This window comes from Theobroma umbraticum, unplaced genomic scaffold (genome assembly GCF_002168275.2).
Source record: "Theobroma umbraticum cultivar Fairchild unplaced genomic scaffold, ASM216827v3 scaffold_30.0, whole genome shotgun sequence".
Classification (NCBI taxonomy): Eukaryota; Viridiplantae; Streptophyta; class Magnoliopsida; order Malvales; family Malvaceae; genus Theobroma; species Theobroma umbraticum.
In genome coordinates, this window is record NW_018397254.1 from 12486341 (window position 1) to 12498659 (window position 12319).

General features: G+C 35.5%; 1 protein-coding gene across 5 annotated transcripts; it reads right to left on the minus strand.

The window, feature by feature from the left end:
- Positions 1-7140: 7140 nt before the first annotated feature.
- Positions 7141-11707, minus strand: LOC110416499 (U-box domain-containing protein 44-like). Of its 5 annotated transcripts, none has more exons than XM_021428510.1 (4): positions 11383-11707; positions 9623-10947; positions 9186-9483; positions 7141-9099 (listed from the first exon to the last, which is right to left on the minus strand). In XM_021428510.1, exons 2-4 carry the CDS (start codon positions 10844-10846, stop codon positions 7526-7528), a joined length of 3096 nt encoding a protein of 1031 aa, XP_021284185.1. In that variant the 5' UTR covers positions 10847-10947; positions 11383-11707; the 3' UTR covers positions 7141-7525. The 5 variants fall into 5 exon arrangements, with proteins under 5 accessions (XP_021284185.1, XP_021284207.1, XP_021284192.1 ...); XM_021428532.1 differs by having other exon boundaries at positions 9623-10950; XM_021428517.1 differs by having other exon boundaries at positions 11318-11707.
- Positions 11708-12319: the final 612 nt, after the last annotated feature.

Here is a 12319-nt window from a genome sequence, read left to right on the forward strand (position 1 = left end):
GGGTGCATTTTTAACACCGAATGGCATTACATTCCACTCATATTGTCCAAAAGGTACTGTGAATGCTGTTTTGTATCTTTCTTGTTCATTAATCTGTATTTGCCAAAATCCATATTTCATGTCAAATTTTGAAAAGATTTTTGCATTACAGAGTTTTTGTAGCAAATCTTTCTTTATTGGGATTGGGTATCTAATCCATTTTAATGCTTTATTTAAGGGTTTGTAATTTATAACTAATCTGGGTGTTCCTCTTTCTATTTCTTCATTTTTGGTAACATAAAAAGTGGAACAACTCCATGGAGATGAACTTTTTCTTATTAATCTTTTATCTAGTAAATCTTGAATTTCCTTTTTACAGAAATCTTTCATTTCCTTATTCATTTGTATAGCTCTGGCTTTTGTTGGAATTTGTTTTTCATTAAATTCTTCTGTATAAGGTAGAGTTACTTGGTGTCTTTTTCTTTCCCAAAATGCATTTGGAATATCAGAACAAATTGTTGTTTCAATTTCTTTCTTAAGGTGGTCTATCCTTTGGATGTTTTGGGATTGTTGTAATTGTTGGTTTAGTTTGTCAAAAGAGATTTCCTCTTTTAAGTATTGGATTTGGTTTTCTCTGTATTGTATTAAAGAATTTATTCTTTGTTGATGTATTGAAAATTTTTTTAATAAATTAAGATTCCTAATTCTTGGTTTTTCTACGAAGGGAAATTTAATTTTAGTTTTTAAGATTTTTGTAGTTATTTCCTGGTGTTTGACCTTGTAAGGTTTTAACATTGATATAAATGGTGTTCCTAAAATAATGTCTTGGGTTATGTCTTTAACTACCAGAAATGGTGTTTGAAATTTTATTCCCTGGTTAATTACTTCAGCATTTGATAGTTTATAAGTTATTTTTAATTTTCCACCATTAGCGGTTTTTAAGCCTTCCGAGGTTCTGTCATAATATTTTGTGGGAATTAGACCTTCTTTTATGCAATTTTGATCGGCTCCTGTGTCAAATAGTGCAATAGTATTTATTTTGTATTCTTCATTGACTCATATTGTTATTTTTATTAGATACCTTTGGATGGCTACTTCTGTAAGTACCATCATATATTCTTGAGTTTTAGAGTTTTCTGTTTCAGATTCAGAGCTATGTTGATCATAAACTTTTTCAGGATTTATTTGTTTTTTCAAATCTTCTTGTTCTTTTCTTAACTGAATAATTTCCAATTTAATCTTTTTTATTTCCGAATTTAGTTCTTGTTTAGTTATATTTTTAGGTTTCAGGTTTTCGTATTGCTCAAAGATTATATTCTTAATATTATATATTGGGTCCGGTTTTATCATTGTTTTTTCATTTTTTTTGACTGTTTCTCTTAATTTTTCTAGATATTCTTTTTTAAGTGTCGGGTCTTGGATTTTGTCTATTATTTCTATTATGAATTCTTGATCTTTTGTTAAGACTTGTATTTGTTTTTCATTGTCTGAAGAAGACTGGGATGTAGATTGAATTTCATCTATTTGTAATTCATCTGATGATACTATTGATGTTTCTGTTTCTGTTGAAGATTCTATGAGGATTTCATTTAGTTTTTGTTCAATTTCTTCTTGCAAATGAAGTTGATTTATTTTTCGTTTTAGCCTGCAATATTTAGATATGTGTCCCATTTTTCCACATTTGAAGCATTTTATTGTTTTATCTATTTGTTTTGGGTCTTTATTTCTCTTTTTTAATTTTCGATATTCTTTATATTTTGGTGTTTTATAATATTCTTGGTAATTTTTCTTATGTTTTCTTTGTTTCTGTTTTAGAGGTTTGGATGAGCAGCAATTTTTTGATTCTTGCTTAATATCGAACTGTTGGCAGAAAGATCCTAATTCTTTGCCGCCGACGAGTCTTTCTTTCTCGTTTTAATTGTCTTTGTAATTTCAGGTTCTGACATATTTTTAAACCTTCTTTTGGGTAAAAACTTATCAGTTCACCATAAGTTAAATCTCATTAGGAATTATTCCTTTGTAAATTTCTCTGATTTGATTTCTAACTTTTTTCTTAATAATGTTGGGAGCCAGCTAAAAATTTTTTCCAGAATGGTTGATTGTTGTCTGTTCTTTGCATTATTCTTGTCATAAACATGTCTTTGTACCATTTAAAATTTGTTAATTTTTTGCATTTTAAATTTGACAGTAATTCTGAATTCTTATCTCTTGATGAGAAGGATCTCCTATGAAATGTTTTGAAATTGAAGAAGATTAATGTGCTACTGCATTTTGAATTTTGTTGTCCTTGATTATTGTTATGATATTCCTTCTGAGTCTTGTTTAACAGCTTTTAAGATTTCTTGTTGTTGATTTGTGAGAGATAATTATCCCACCATCCTTTTAATTGTCCTGTGAAACCAGCGACTAACATGTAAGCAATCGCATGATCTGTAATTTGACCTGTTTGATTTTGGGTTTTATATATATTAGAGACCATGTCATTTGTTGCAGTATATTGAGAATGTTATTCTGACATTCCATCTATGTTCCATTCGTATATCGTATTGCATTGTATTTGTTTTGGAAAAGGGTTTTTCTTCTATTTATGTCTGGGGCTGTCATTTTTGGGTAATAAATTTTTTGTGGTTCTTTCCAGATCATTTTGTTTATCTGTTGGTCTTGTAGACTTTCTGTTGATGAATCAGTTTCTTCCTTTATGGTATTAATGTGTGGATTTGGATGTCTTTGAGGAGTATCTTCTACTCTGATTTCTGAATATTGACTTTCTAAAGTTTCAAGCCTATTTTCGATTTCATGTAGGAATTGATTTTTGGTTTGTTGGTATGTATTGGGTAATTTCAAAAGGTATGAATGTTGGCTTTATATCCTTTTCTTGTGCTGATGTGCTAGATGTTCGTTGAATATTTTTTGGGTGTTGTATTTTATTTCACATATTATCTAATATGTTCTGATATGGAATGTAATTTAAGTTTGTGAAAATATTCTGTTCTATTATCATTTAACATCTTTTGAAGTGATATGTTCTCCTAATTCAGGTGACCTCATTCTTAATTGGAGTTGCTCTTATTCCTATGTTTTTATGTGAATATTGAATTTCTGCTAAGGGAGGATGATTTGACTCTATCTCAGTTTTGTTGTTTGCCATTTCTTTGTAATGTTTAAGGTGTTTAATTGTGGTTCTTCATATTCTTCAACCATTCAAAAAACATTATTAATATTCTATGTTTTTCCATAAATTTTGTAATAATTTTGTAATATTTCGTCTTTCTGTAAGTCATAGGTTTTGGTAAGTATGTTTTCTTTTTGTTTATTTCTTTCAGAATTAAATTGTTTCTACACCATTCTTTATATTTCAAAATCTTTTGAATAACAATAATTTCTGAATTAATTTTCCTGATTTGATTTATGTTGGGATTATTGTATGATGAGTATGTGGGAGACATATTTGGGCTATTTGAAGGGGTGATTTTCCTGTCGGGTATTATACTGGTTGAGGTATGTTTGGAGAATTATTTACAGATTGTAAATTTTGTTCTTTTTTTTAAATTTTGTTTAGGATTGAAGAAGGTTTGGCTTTCTAAAATTCAGTGTCTATATATTGTGGTTGATCCTATATTTGATATATCAAAAGATCTTCTGGATGGGATTCTTGGGGCCTATGAAGACAAGTTCTACTGAACCATCTCTAAATTGTTCCACATGGTTTATTTCTGTATTTTGTATCGGAACAGGGTTGTTTGCTCCTTCTATTTTCCATCTATTTGGAAGTTGTACTTCATGCCACTGTATTGTCCTAGGTATGACCGTATGTGATCTAGTCATATCTGTTTGGATTAACAATGTTTCTCCTTTTGGGCTATGGATTAAGGCTTTTGTGTTTATCACAGAATACATTGCTTTATAATATAATCTGTAAACAACAGTTAAGGGTTCAGATCCAGGCATCATTTTGTAATTATGGGTTTGTATTTGAAGAGTTAATGATTTAATATATTTCTATCATTTAGAGAAACCATGAAGTTTGGAAAACAGTTGAAATGAATTGGTCCTCTACAGAGGCTTGTTTCTGTAGTTCTTAATAATGAATCATTAAACTGGAAATGTCTTTTGTCTCTTAAAACAATTAATATTGAGGTATCTAGTTCTTCTTTAGTCAATGGTTTTGCTCCTACTCGGATTAATCCAAAATGGATGTAATTATAGTTTTGATTTTTTAATTTGTTTATAGTTTCTTGATCCAATAAAGGAATATTTTCAAACTGGTTTTGTATGGGATGCCCTTTTCTTTAGTTTTTATGAGGTATCCACAAAAAGAATTGAGATGTAAATGAATGAGATGTGGAGGTTTTAATAAATTGGCTTGGGGAACTTTAGGTATTTCCCAATTATCTATTTCTTGGATAATATTTTCATAATGAACATTTTCTTCATTGATTTCTGGATTTTGAATACTAGAACTAGAACTAGAACGGAGGTGTTTCTTAAAAACGGTAACATTTTGGAGATTTATTTTCTTTTCTTACATAAGGGGTTTCTATGAGTAAGATGAATTGTGATGGTACTGCCTACAGGGAGAAATGTATCTTGACAACGCCAACTCTAGGCTCCTAACGGATTATTTCTCAAGGACTCAGCAGGAATCAACACAAGATGCATGCAAACTCTTTAAAACCAGAACTCAGATAAGAAAAAAAAATCCAAAAGTTTTAGTTTTAAGGAAAAATACCTCTTGAACCGGAATGGCTCTGATACCAAAGGTGGCCAGGAATCGAATCCGGAGTGCTCAATATGAAAATATTAAATTTAAAGATAAAATTTGAAGATAAATAATTTGGATATTGGATGTGTGCAAACTTGCTTGGTCTTCTTCAGGCTTAAAACAATTTTGAAAATTTTTCATAAATTTCTTCAATCTTTGGTGGAAGAATTTCTCTTAGAGACCACAAAAAATTTATTACTCAAAAATGACAGCCCCAGACATAAATATAGAAGAAAAACCAGTCAGATCATGGTACGAAATATGTACCCAAGAAGAAGAACAACAACAAAACCCAATCCACAATCAAGACCAGATTCCCCAAGATGCTCAAGATCCTAATGATATTGATTCTGAAATCCAAAAATGGGTTGAAGAACTTACAAATTCCCCAGAAATAGCATTAGCCTTAGCATCCCAAACAGAGCAAAACACACCAATGAAACAGGCTGCCCTTCAAGCCCTTCAAAAAAACCAAGGAAGAGAAATAGTACTCCATAAACCCAAAAAGACAGAATTACAAAGTATCTTCCCTGACCAAACCCTATCTCAAACACAATTCCAATCATCTACCTCAGGTAGCCAAACCCAATACTTCAGAAAGAAAAACACTCAAAATGTTCTTTTGATAGAAAAAGGATTATACCAAGAACTTCCCCATATTGCTATCAGAAAAGCCTTCCAAGGATGGCATTACAAACCATGGGATTTGCAAAAATCTCAAAACTATTATCAAAACATTTTGATTCAAACAAGGGTCAGCCCTTTCAAACAAATGCTGATCAAAAGATCAACTATTATTACTCATTCAACGGCACAAATTTTAAAGTTTTAAGGCCGATTGATTGGGGAGAAAATTTTAAATCTCTGCAAAAATTTTCCAGCAAGTTTCTCAAACACAATTAACCATTGCCCCGTTTTCAATTACTGGCATTATCAGCAGGCATGGTTCAATACTTTTTTATACAACAACCAACACAACGGCATTCATGGTTTGATGTTCTTTAAATATGGAAAACAATATAAATTTTCAAATTGGTTTCTCACTGTGGAACTGGTTTGGTCCTCTAAGAGAAATTCTTTCCACCAAAGATTGAAGAAATTTATGAAAATTTTCAAAATGTTTTAAGCCTGAAAAGACCAAGCAAGTTTGCACACATCAATACACTTTTTCTCAAAATTAACTATCTCATGGATATATATATATATATATATATTATGCAGAATGAAAGAATTTGCTTTTTGTATTTAATTGTGATTTATCTTAAATTCATTTTGAGCAAAATGAGAAAATGAAAAAGAAAAACAATTTACATTGAGGAAGAAAGTTACTACTTGGAGTTATAATTTAGGAAAAGAGATTAGGAAGAGTTTAATAGTAAAAGATTGTTTTTATATATCATTCTTTTGTATTAAACACTTAAATCGCCTTGGCTTTTTTATTTTCCTTGTGAGATCGATGGCCACTTTTTTGGGTTTTTCAGTCGAAGGAATGAATCTTAGAGGTTGAAAACCCATGCTCTATTATCAGGTTATAATCTGCTCTGTCCTACAACTTACAAGATTCTGCCGTAAGACCCAAACTGAAGCCCTGTGTCCTGCTACCCATGGCCATTGTGGCTTGCAGGCCCAGCAGCTTAACCACTTCCCATGGAGTTGCCACCTTGCAGCGGACTGTTATAACTTGTGCCCAACATAACATGATTGAGCACTGCCCGAGAAACAAAATTGATATAGCTTGGGCTTTTTGGAATGGAATTATTGTTTCTACTTCACCAGCATTTTGGAGAACACATGCAACTGGTAAAGTCGTTTCGATTCTTCTTCTTCTTCTTCTTCTTCCTGGGCTAACGTAAGGCGTTTGGCACATATTTATGTCGCATTAGGCATTTTATAGCGCCGACTTGGAGTGAAGATTAACTATATCAATCTGAGTATTGAATGCATGACCATTTGCGTAAAGCTCCAAGAGTTTCTCTTAATTAGCTCACGAAATTGGCATATAAGGTGGGAACTCCCATCTATATTGCGAATATAATGTGCTTTTGACTTTCATAAAATTAAGTCAAATTGCTTCTTAAGTTGTTTACTGCACAATTGTAGTTTTCTGACCACAGCTAATTGTCCAACTCAATACCAGTTGGTATCAGATCTTGGAATTTGATTTGAGTCTATGCACCTGTTGTAGAGCTGAGCCTCCAACTCTGGAAATAAAACATGACATCACGATACAGGGTTCTCCAACCATTGTTATCCAAATTAAGTTTCTTCCTGGACTGCACCGCCACGCTTATGCACTAGGTGTCATATGGGGAAAAGCAGTAAACTTGCTTTTATTAGAAATAATAAAAAAATTCAAAATTTCCTTTTGATAAAATTCATTGTGACTTATGGGGTCCCTATAAAAGTTAACAATGTTATACATGCTTCTATAATTTTATTCCCAATTGCTGAGCAGCATATTACATACTCTACTACTCTTCGAATCATTTACATTATGCACTGAAGACAATTCCCTGATATCTATCTACATATAACTTTGCTGGTGCATCTCAAATTCCTACTGGCAAGCAAGTTGAAGGAATTCCCTTTTTTTTTTCTTAAATTCTATCAGCTAGATAATTCTTTCCCCTTGTGAAGGAATTATTTAGCGCAAAAATGAACATGCTTTGTTTTGGGCTATACGCGACCCCAAGAATTGATTAGACACTGTACAAGTTCCAGTTAAGTGAACTACCCTCAAAATCACATTGTTGATCATGTCCCCTATTTACAGAAACAAACTAATTAGAAATAGGAGGATTGCTCCGGAAGAACGTTCATCTGCTTAAGCACTAGAGCTACTTTCTTCCGAAGTTCATCCTCATGAAGCAGTTGGATGAGGATTCCCTCAGACCTCTGAAACAGTGGTTCACTAATTTGTGAATGGTTTAGGATCTTATGGAATAAGTCCAAGGCTTTTGTTTTGGCAGATATGGATCCCTTCTCCAGGACTTGCAGAATTGCCACAACACCTTGACTGTCTACAATGGCAGCAGTTGCATGTGACAATGTGCTGTGATCTTCTAATAATGTTTCTAGTGCCATTAGGGCAGCCTCTGCCACACCCGAGTTTGTATCACTCAAAGTTCGCAATAGTGGCTTCACAGCATCTGCCTTGACAAGGCAGAATGTATGCCTCTGAGAACATGCAACACCATGGACAGGGCATGAAATTTCATTCTCCACTGAAGCTGAGCAGCACCAAGACATGCCAGGGAAGAGCTTCATCATGTGAAGCAGTGGGATGGACTTTGCTTGCTTTTCCCTGATGCTTGCATCTGAGACTGACAGGTTGGCGGACCGGGATAGTTGTGCAAGAGCAATGGCTGTTCGCTGCTTGGCCAGTGAGCTGCCTGAGGAAAGCACTCCAACTAAAGATGGATATAGCTCAAGCTCTCCCACTTGCCTCTGAAGTTCAGGTTTGGAGGGTTCAGTGAAGCGTAAAAGTGCTGCTAGAGCATTTTCAAGTAGAGACTTGTCTTGGTTAGTGGGTGCTCCGATCCCACCAAATTCTTCATGCGAACTGCAAATAACTTCATGAATGGCTTTTAAAGTCTCTGATTTACGAAGTATTTCATCAATATCTATATCATCTTTCGGAAGTTGGCTAATAATTCCAGCAACAATGGATCTTTCTTCAAACTCTGGTGAGCAAGTGAGAATGGATGCTAAGGTGTTGATGGCAGTTTGCTTTACAGGGGATGGTGGGAGTGGAACGCCATCAGGATGACCTTCTGACACACACTGTATTAGCTTCATTGCCCATATTCTCACTGAAGGCTGATCACTATCAAGGCAAGAGAAAAGGTGATTGACAGCGTCTGTATTAGATCGTATCAGATTTTGAGCCGTCTTTGACTTGTTGCTAAGCTCAATCAGCAGGTGTAAGAACTGGATCCTAAATTTAGGATCAGAATTTGCTACAACCTGCAAAAAGAGACTGACATTATGCTCTGATTGAAGCTCCTGGAGCCCCTGGTATGTCTGAAATTGAGAATGCTCACAAGCTTCTATCAGCAGAGCTAGAATCTCAGCAGCTTCTTGTTTACGGAGAGGATCTGACCCAAATGAGATGAGATTAAGCAAAAGTGGTATAGTTGCTGGGTCTGATAGGAACCGCTTTACCATCTTGGGGTATTGTACGAGCTTCTTGACACATTTAATGCAAGCGGATTTGCATGCTGGGGAGTTGGAGGATAGCAAGTGAACCAGATTGTGAACAAATTGTTTATCTTTCAAGTCACTTATGCTGTTTTCTTTGAGTTGCATGTTTACCAAGGCTGCAGCCATCAATGCTCGGGTCTCTTGGTGTCCTGCAGCTGCAAGAACAGGCTTTCAAATAAGTAAATTTATTCAATAAACGTATCATAGTATCATTTCCTTCTTCTTTGGTTTATTGCCTCACCTTGGTTGAATCGAGCAACAAATGACTGAAAGTGTCCTGCTTCAGCCATCTTCACAACAAAGTGCGTGTTGGAGGAAAGATTCTGCAATACTTTTTGAGCTTTACATGAGATGTCAGGGTTGGGGTTACTTAGCAAAGAAACCAGGAGAGGGATACAATCCTTGGTATTCCCTATTTTCTCTATGAGAGTTTCTGTTTTAGACAGTTCTATCAAGATGGCAATTGTATTGGGTTCAGTTTCACCATTATAGATCCGCTTGACAATGCGGCGAACAGCTCCTGCTTGAACAATTTCTTGCTGCATATCCCAGAAAAGAATGCTTAAGATACTGAATGTTTGCTCCATTGAAAACAAACAATAACACAATAACATAATGAATGGATGTAACTTAAACAGATACACACATACTGAAGTAGGAAAAACAATCTTTGCTTACCTTTTGGTCATCACAGTATTTAGCTAGGCAATAAAGGCATTTCACTGTTGCCCTGTTGTTAAGCCTAGTGTCCTTCAAGGACTCAACGAACTTTGGGATGAGTCCTTCCTCTGCAGCTTTCACTGCATATTGAGGGATTTCCACCAGAACCTGCATATCCTCTAAGGCCTTGTTTTTCCTGAGATGGTCATTGGAATTGATTCCAGGGACTGCTGCTTGAAATTTCCAGTCCATATCTCTTTTCTTCCATTCTTCTATAGAGCTCCGAAGGTTAACATTAGGAGTCAGCTCCAAACTTTGAAGCTCTTCTCTGCAACTGGGGCAATTCTTCTTTCCACTGTTGAAGTATAGCTGAATTGCCTTCCTCTCAAAGCTGTGGCCACAGAAAACTGCGACTGGATCTACCATCATCTCATTGCATAATGGGCATATGAAGGAACCAATAGGGTATTGGTTGTGGTATGTATAGGTCTCCTCATTTTGTGGCCTTGAAACAATTTCCGCACTGTACAACAACTGTATCAATTGAGAAAGCTGAAGCGCCTCCGCCTGCTTCTTCTGAACTTCCATCTCTTCTTTCTCCTGCTTCAAAAGTGCCAATTCATTTTGCACCAAAGATGCATTTACATTAACACCAACAGCCTCAGCAATCTTCTCCAGGAGCTTTACAGCATTCTCTCTGTTTCTACTGCCCTGGGTTATTGAATTCTGTATCTCTGAAGCAATTGTTTCTGTTGCAGCTACCATGCGGAACTCCATTAAATTCAGATTGTTGATGATCTGGTCATTCATACTCTTCAAGTTCACTGCAATATCAAGATTAATCAACTGAAATGAGGAAATGGTTGCAGCAATCTCTTTGACTAAAGCCTGCATCTGTGAGAGCACCGAATGTGAGTGAAGTAAGAACCAGAGACGGCTTCCAGATTTGCAATCCTTGATGATCTTGTGGGCTTTCCTTAGCTGGCCATTCAATTTCTCCAATGCTGCCTTTGTAAATTCTGAACCCATTGCAGCTTCAATTTTTCTCACATTTAAGGCCTGCAGAAGTGTATTTAGCTCAGAGATACTCCTTGAGAATTCTCGGAAGCTGTCCTTTTCAAGTACAACATCCCTTGTTTCCTTGGCAAGCTCCATTGTCTGCAGTGCTACCCTGTTCCAGAGTTCCTGTAATATTGCTACACCAACATCCTCAATTCCAAATCTAAAGTCCATCGAAGACATCGGAAGTAGCTGTAAGAATCAATTTTTGTTTCCAGTGAAAAATTTTCCTGCTGGGCTGTTTCTTCCACCACTTCTTGATACTGGTTTGGCATGTAATAAACCTGCTAAAACATAAGCCACAGGAAAACTTGAATTTGAAGCGGTTTTGCAGAGTTGTTAATATTTTATTTGTCTAGAACAATGAAGTAAAAGAACAAAAGAACACAAGAGCACCTAGGCCTCAAACACCAAGACCATCCAACAGGCTTTACAAAAATTTGAATACACTGAATTGTTCTTTCAGCAGCCCTTATTGATGGCCTTTTTGCCTATGCTATACAATCAGGATTTAAGGTCAAACTCGGGTGGATCAGTTTCCACTGAAAGTTGCAATATTAAGCATTTATACACTAGAGTAGTTCCTGTTTCCTAGAAAAAGCAAGTGCCTTATCCTACAACTTGGCTAATGAGTTCTGTCTGAGGAGTGCTTACCAAAATTAGTAGAATGGTCTGAACAAAGAAAAAAGAAGTGAGAAGGGAAGTTGAAAGTTGGTAACCTGAGACTGGCGCCAATTCCCTTGAATCCGCCTCTGTTGATCCTTGACGCTGATGGAAGACGGCAGCTGTGCTTGCCGGGTTCCTGGAAAAGAATTCTTTAAAAGAGATTGGAGGAATCCGTTAACGATTTCAAATGACATAAGGGAAGATGTAGTCTATCTTGTACTTTATAATGAGAAAACGGAAGATGTAAGGAAAAGTTGAGAACTGAGAAAGGTCAAGCTTCCGGTATCAAAGTCCTCTTTAAGTCGTGTTAGCGTGCACACTGGGACCGTGGTTGGAACTCGGAACTTTTCACACACAGCAAACGCGGATTATAAGCAATCCACGTCCACACAGGAATCACACCTGGCCTCCACTGGAAGAAGGATATAAATTAATTCTCTCACTCAATGCCAACTTTATAGTCATCCTATTTAAAATTTATGAATATTATAGTATATATACTATACTATATGTATAAAAGTAGCTCAGCAAGCTACTGTTCCAATTGCCCTTCATTGGGTTGGGCCTCTGATTGAATGACAGTTGACATTCAATTGGAGGGCTACATCTTTTTTTTTTTTTTCTTCATGTTGCAAAATGCTATCATTTTGCAAGCTCAAGAGCTTTTTTTTCCTTTCCTATTGGGTTGCTGGAAACGACATTATTTTTAACCTTATCGTTTGGCTTGCTTGAGTAGGGTTTCAATATTTCTTTTGTTTTCTCTATTTTGGTTCGTTTGTTGTGACTTTTTTTTTTTTACAATTTTGGTTATTAACTGTTTTGATTGAGTGGAAAAAAAGAGAAAGGAAGGACGAGGATAGAGGAAGGAAAGGCTTTAGGGTTCACTGTCTAAGGGGTGCCTATAGGGGTTGGATGAGAATGAGTGTTGTATTAAAGGTTCTATTTATTTGTCAAAGGAGGGGTTCGGGTTTTTGTTGGATGGAATTGGTG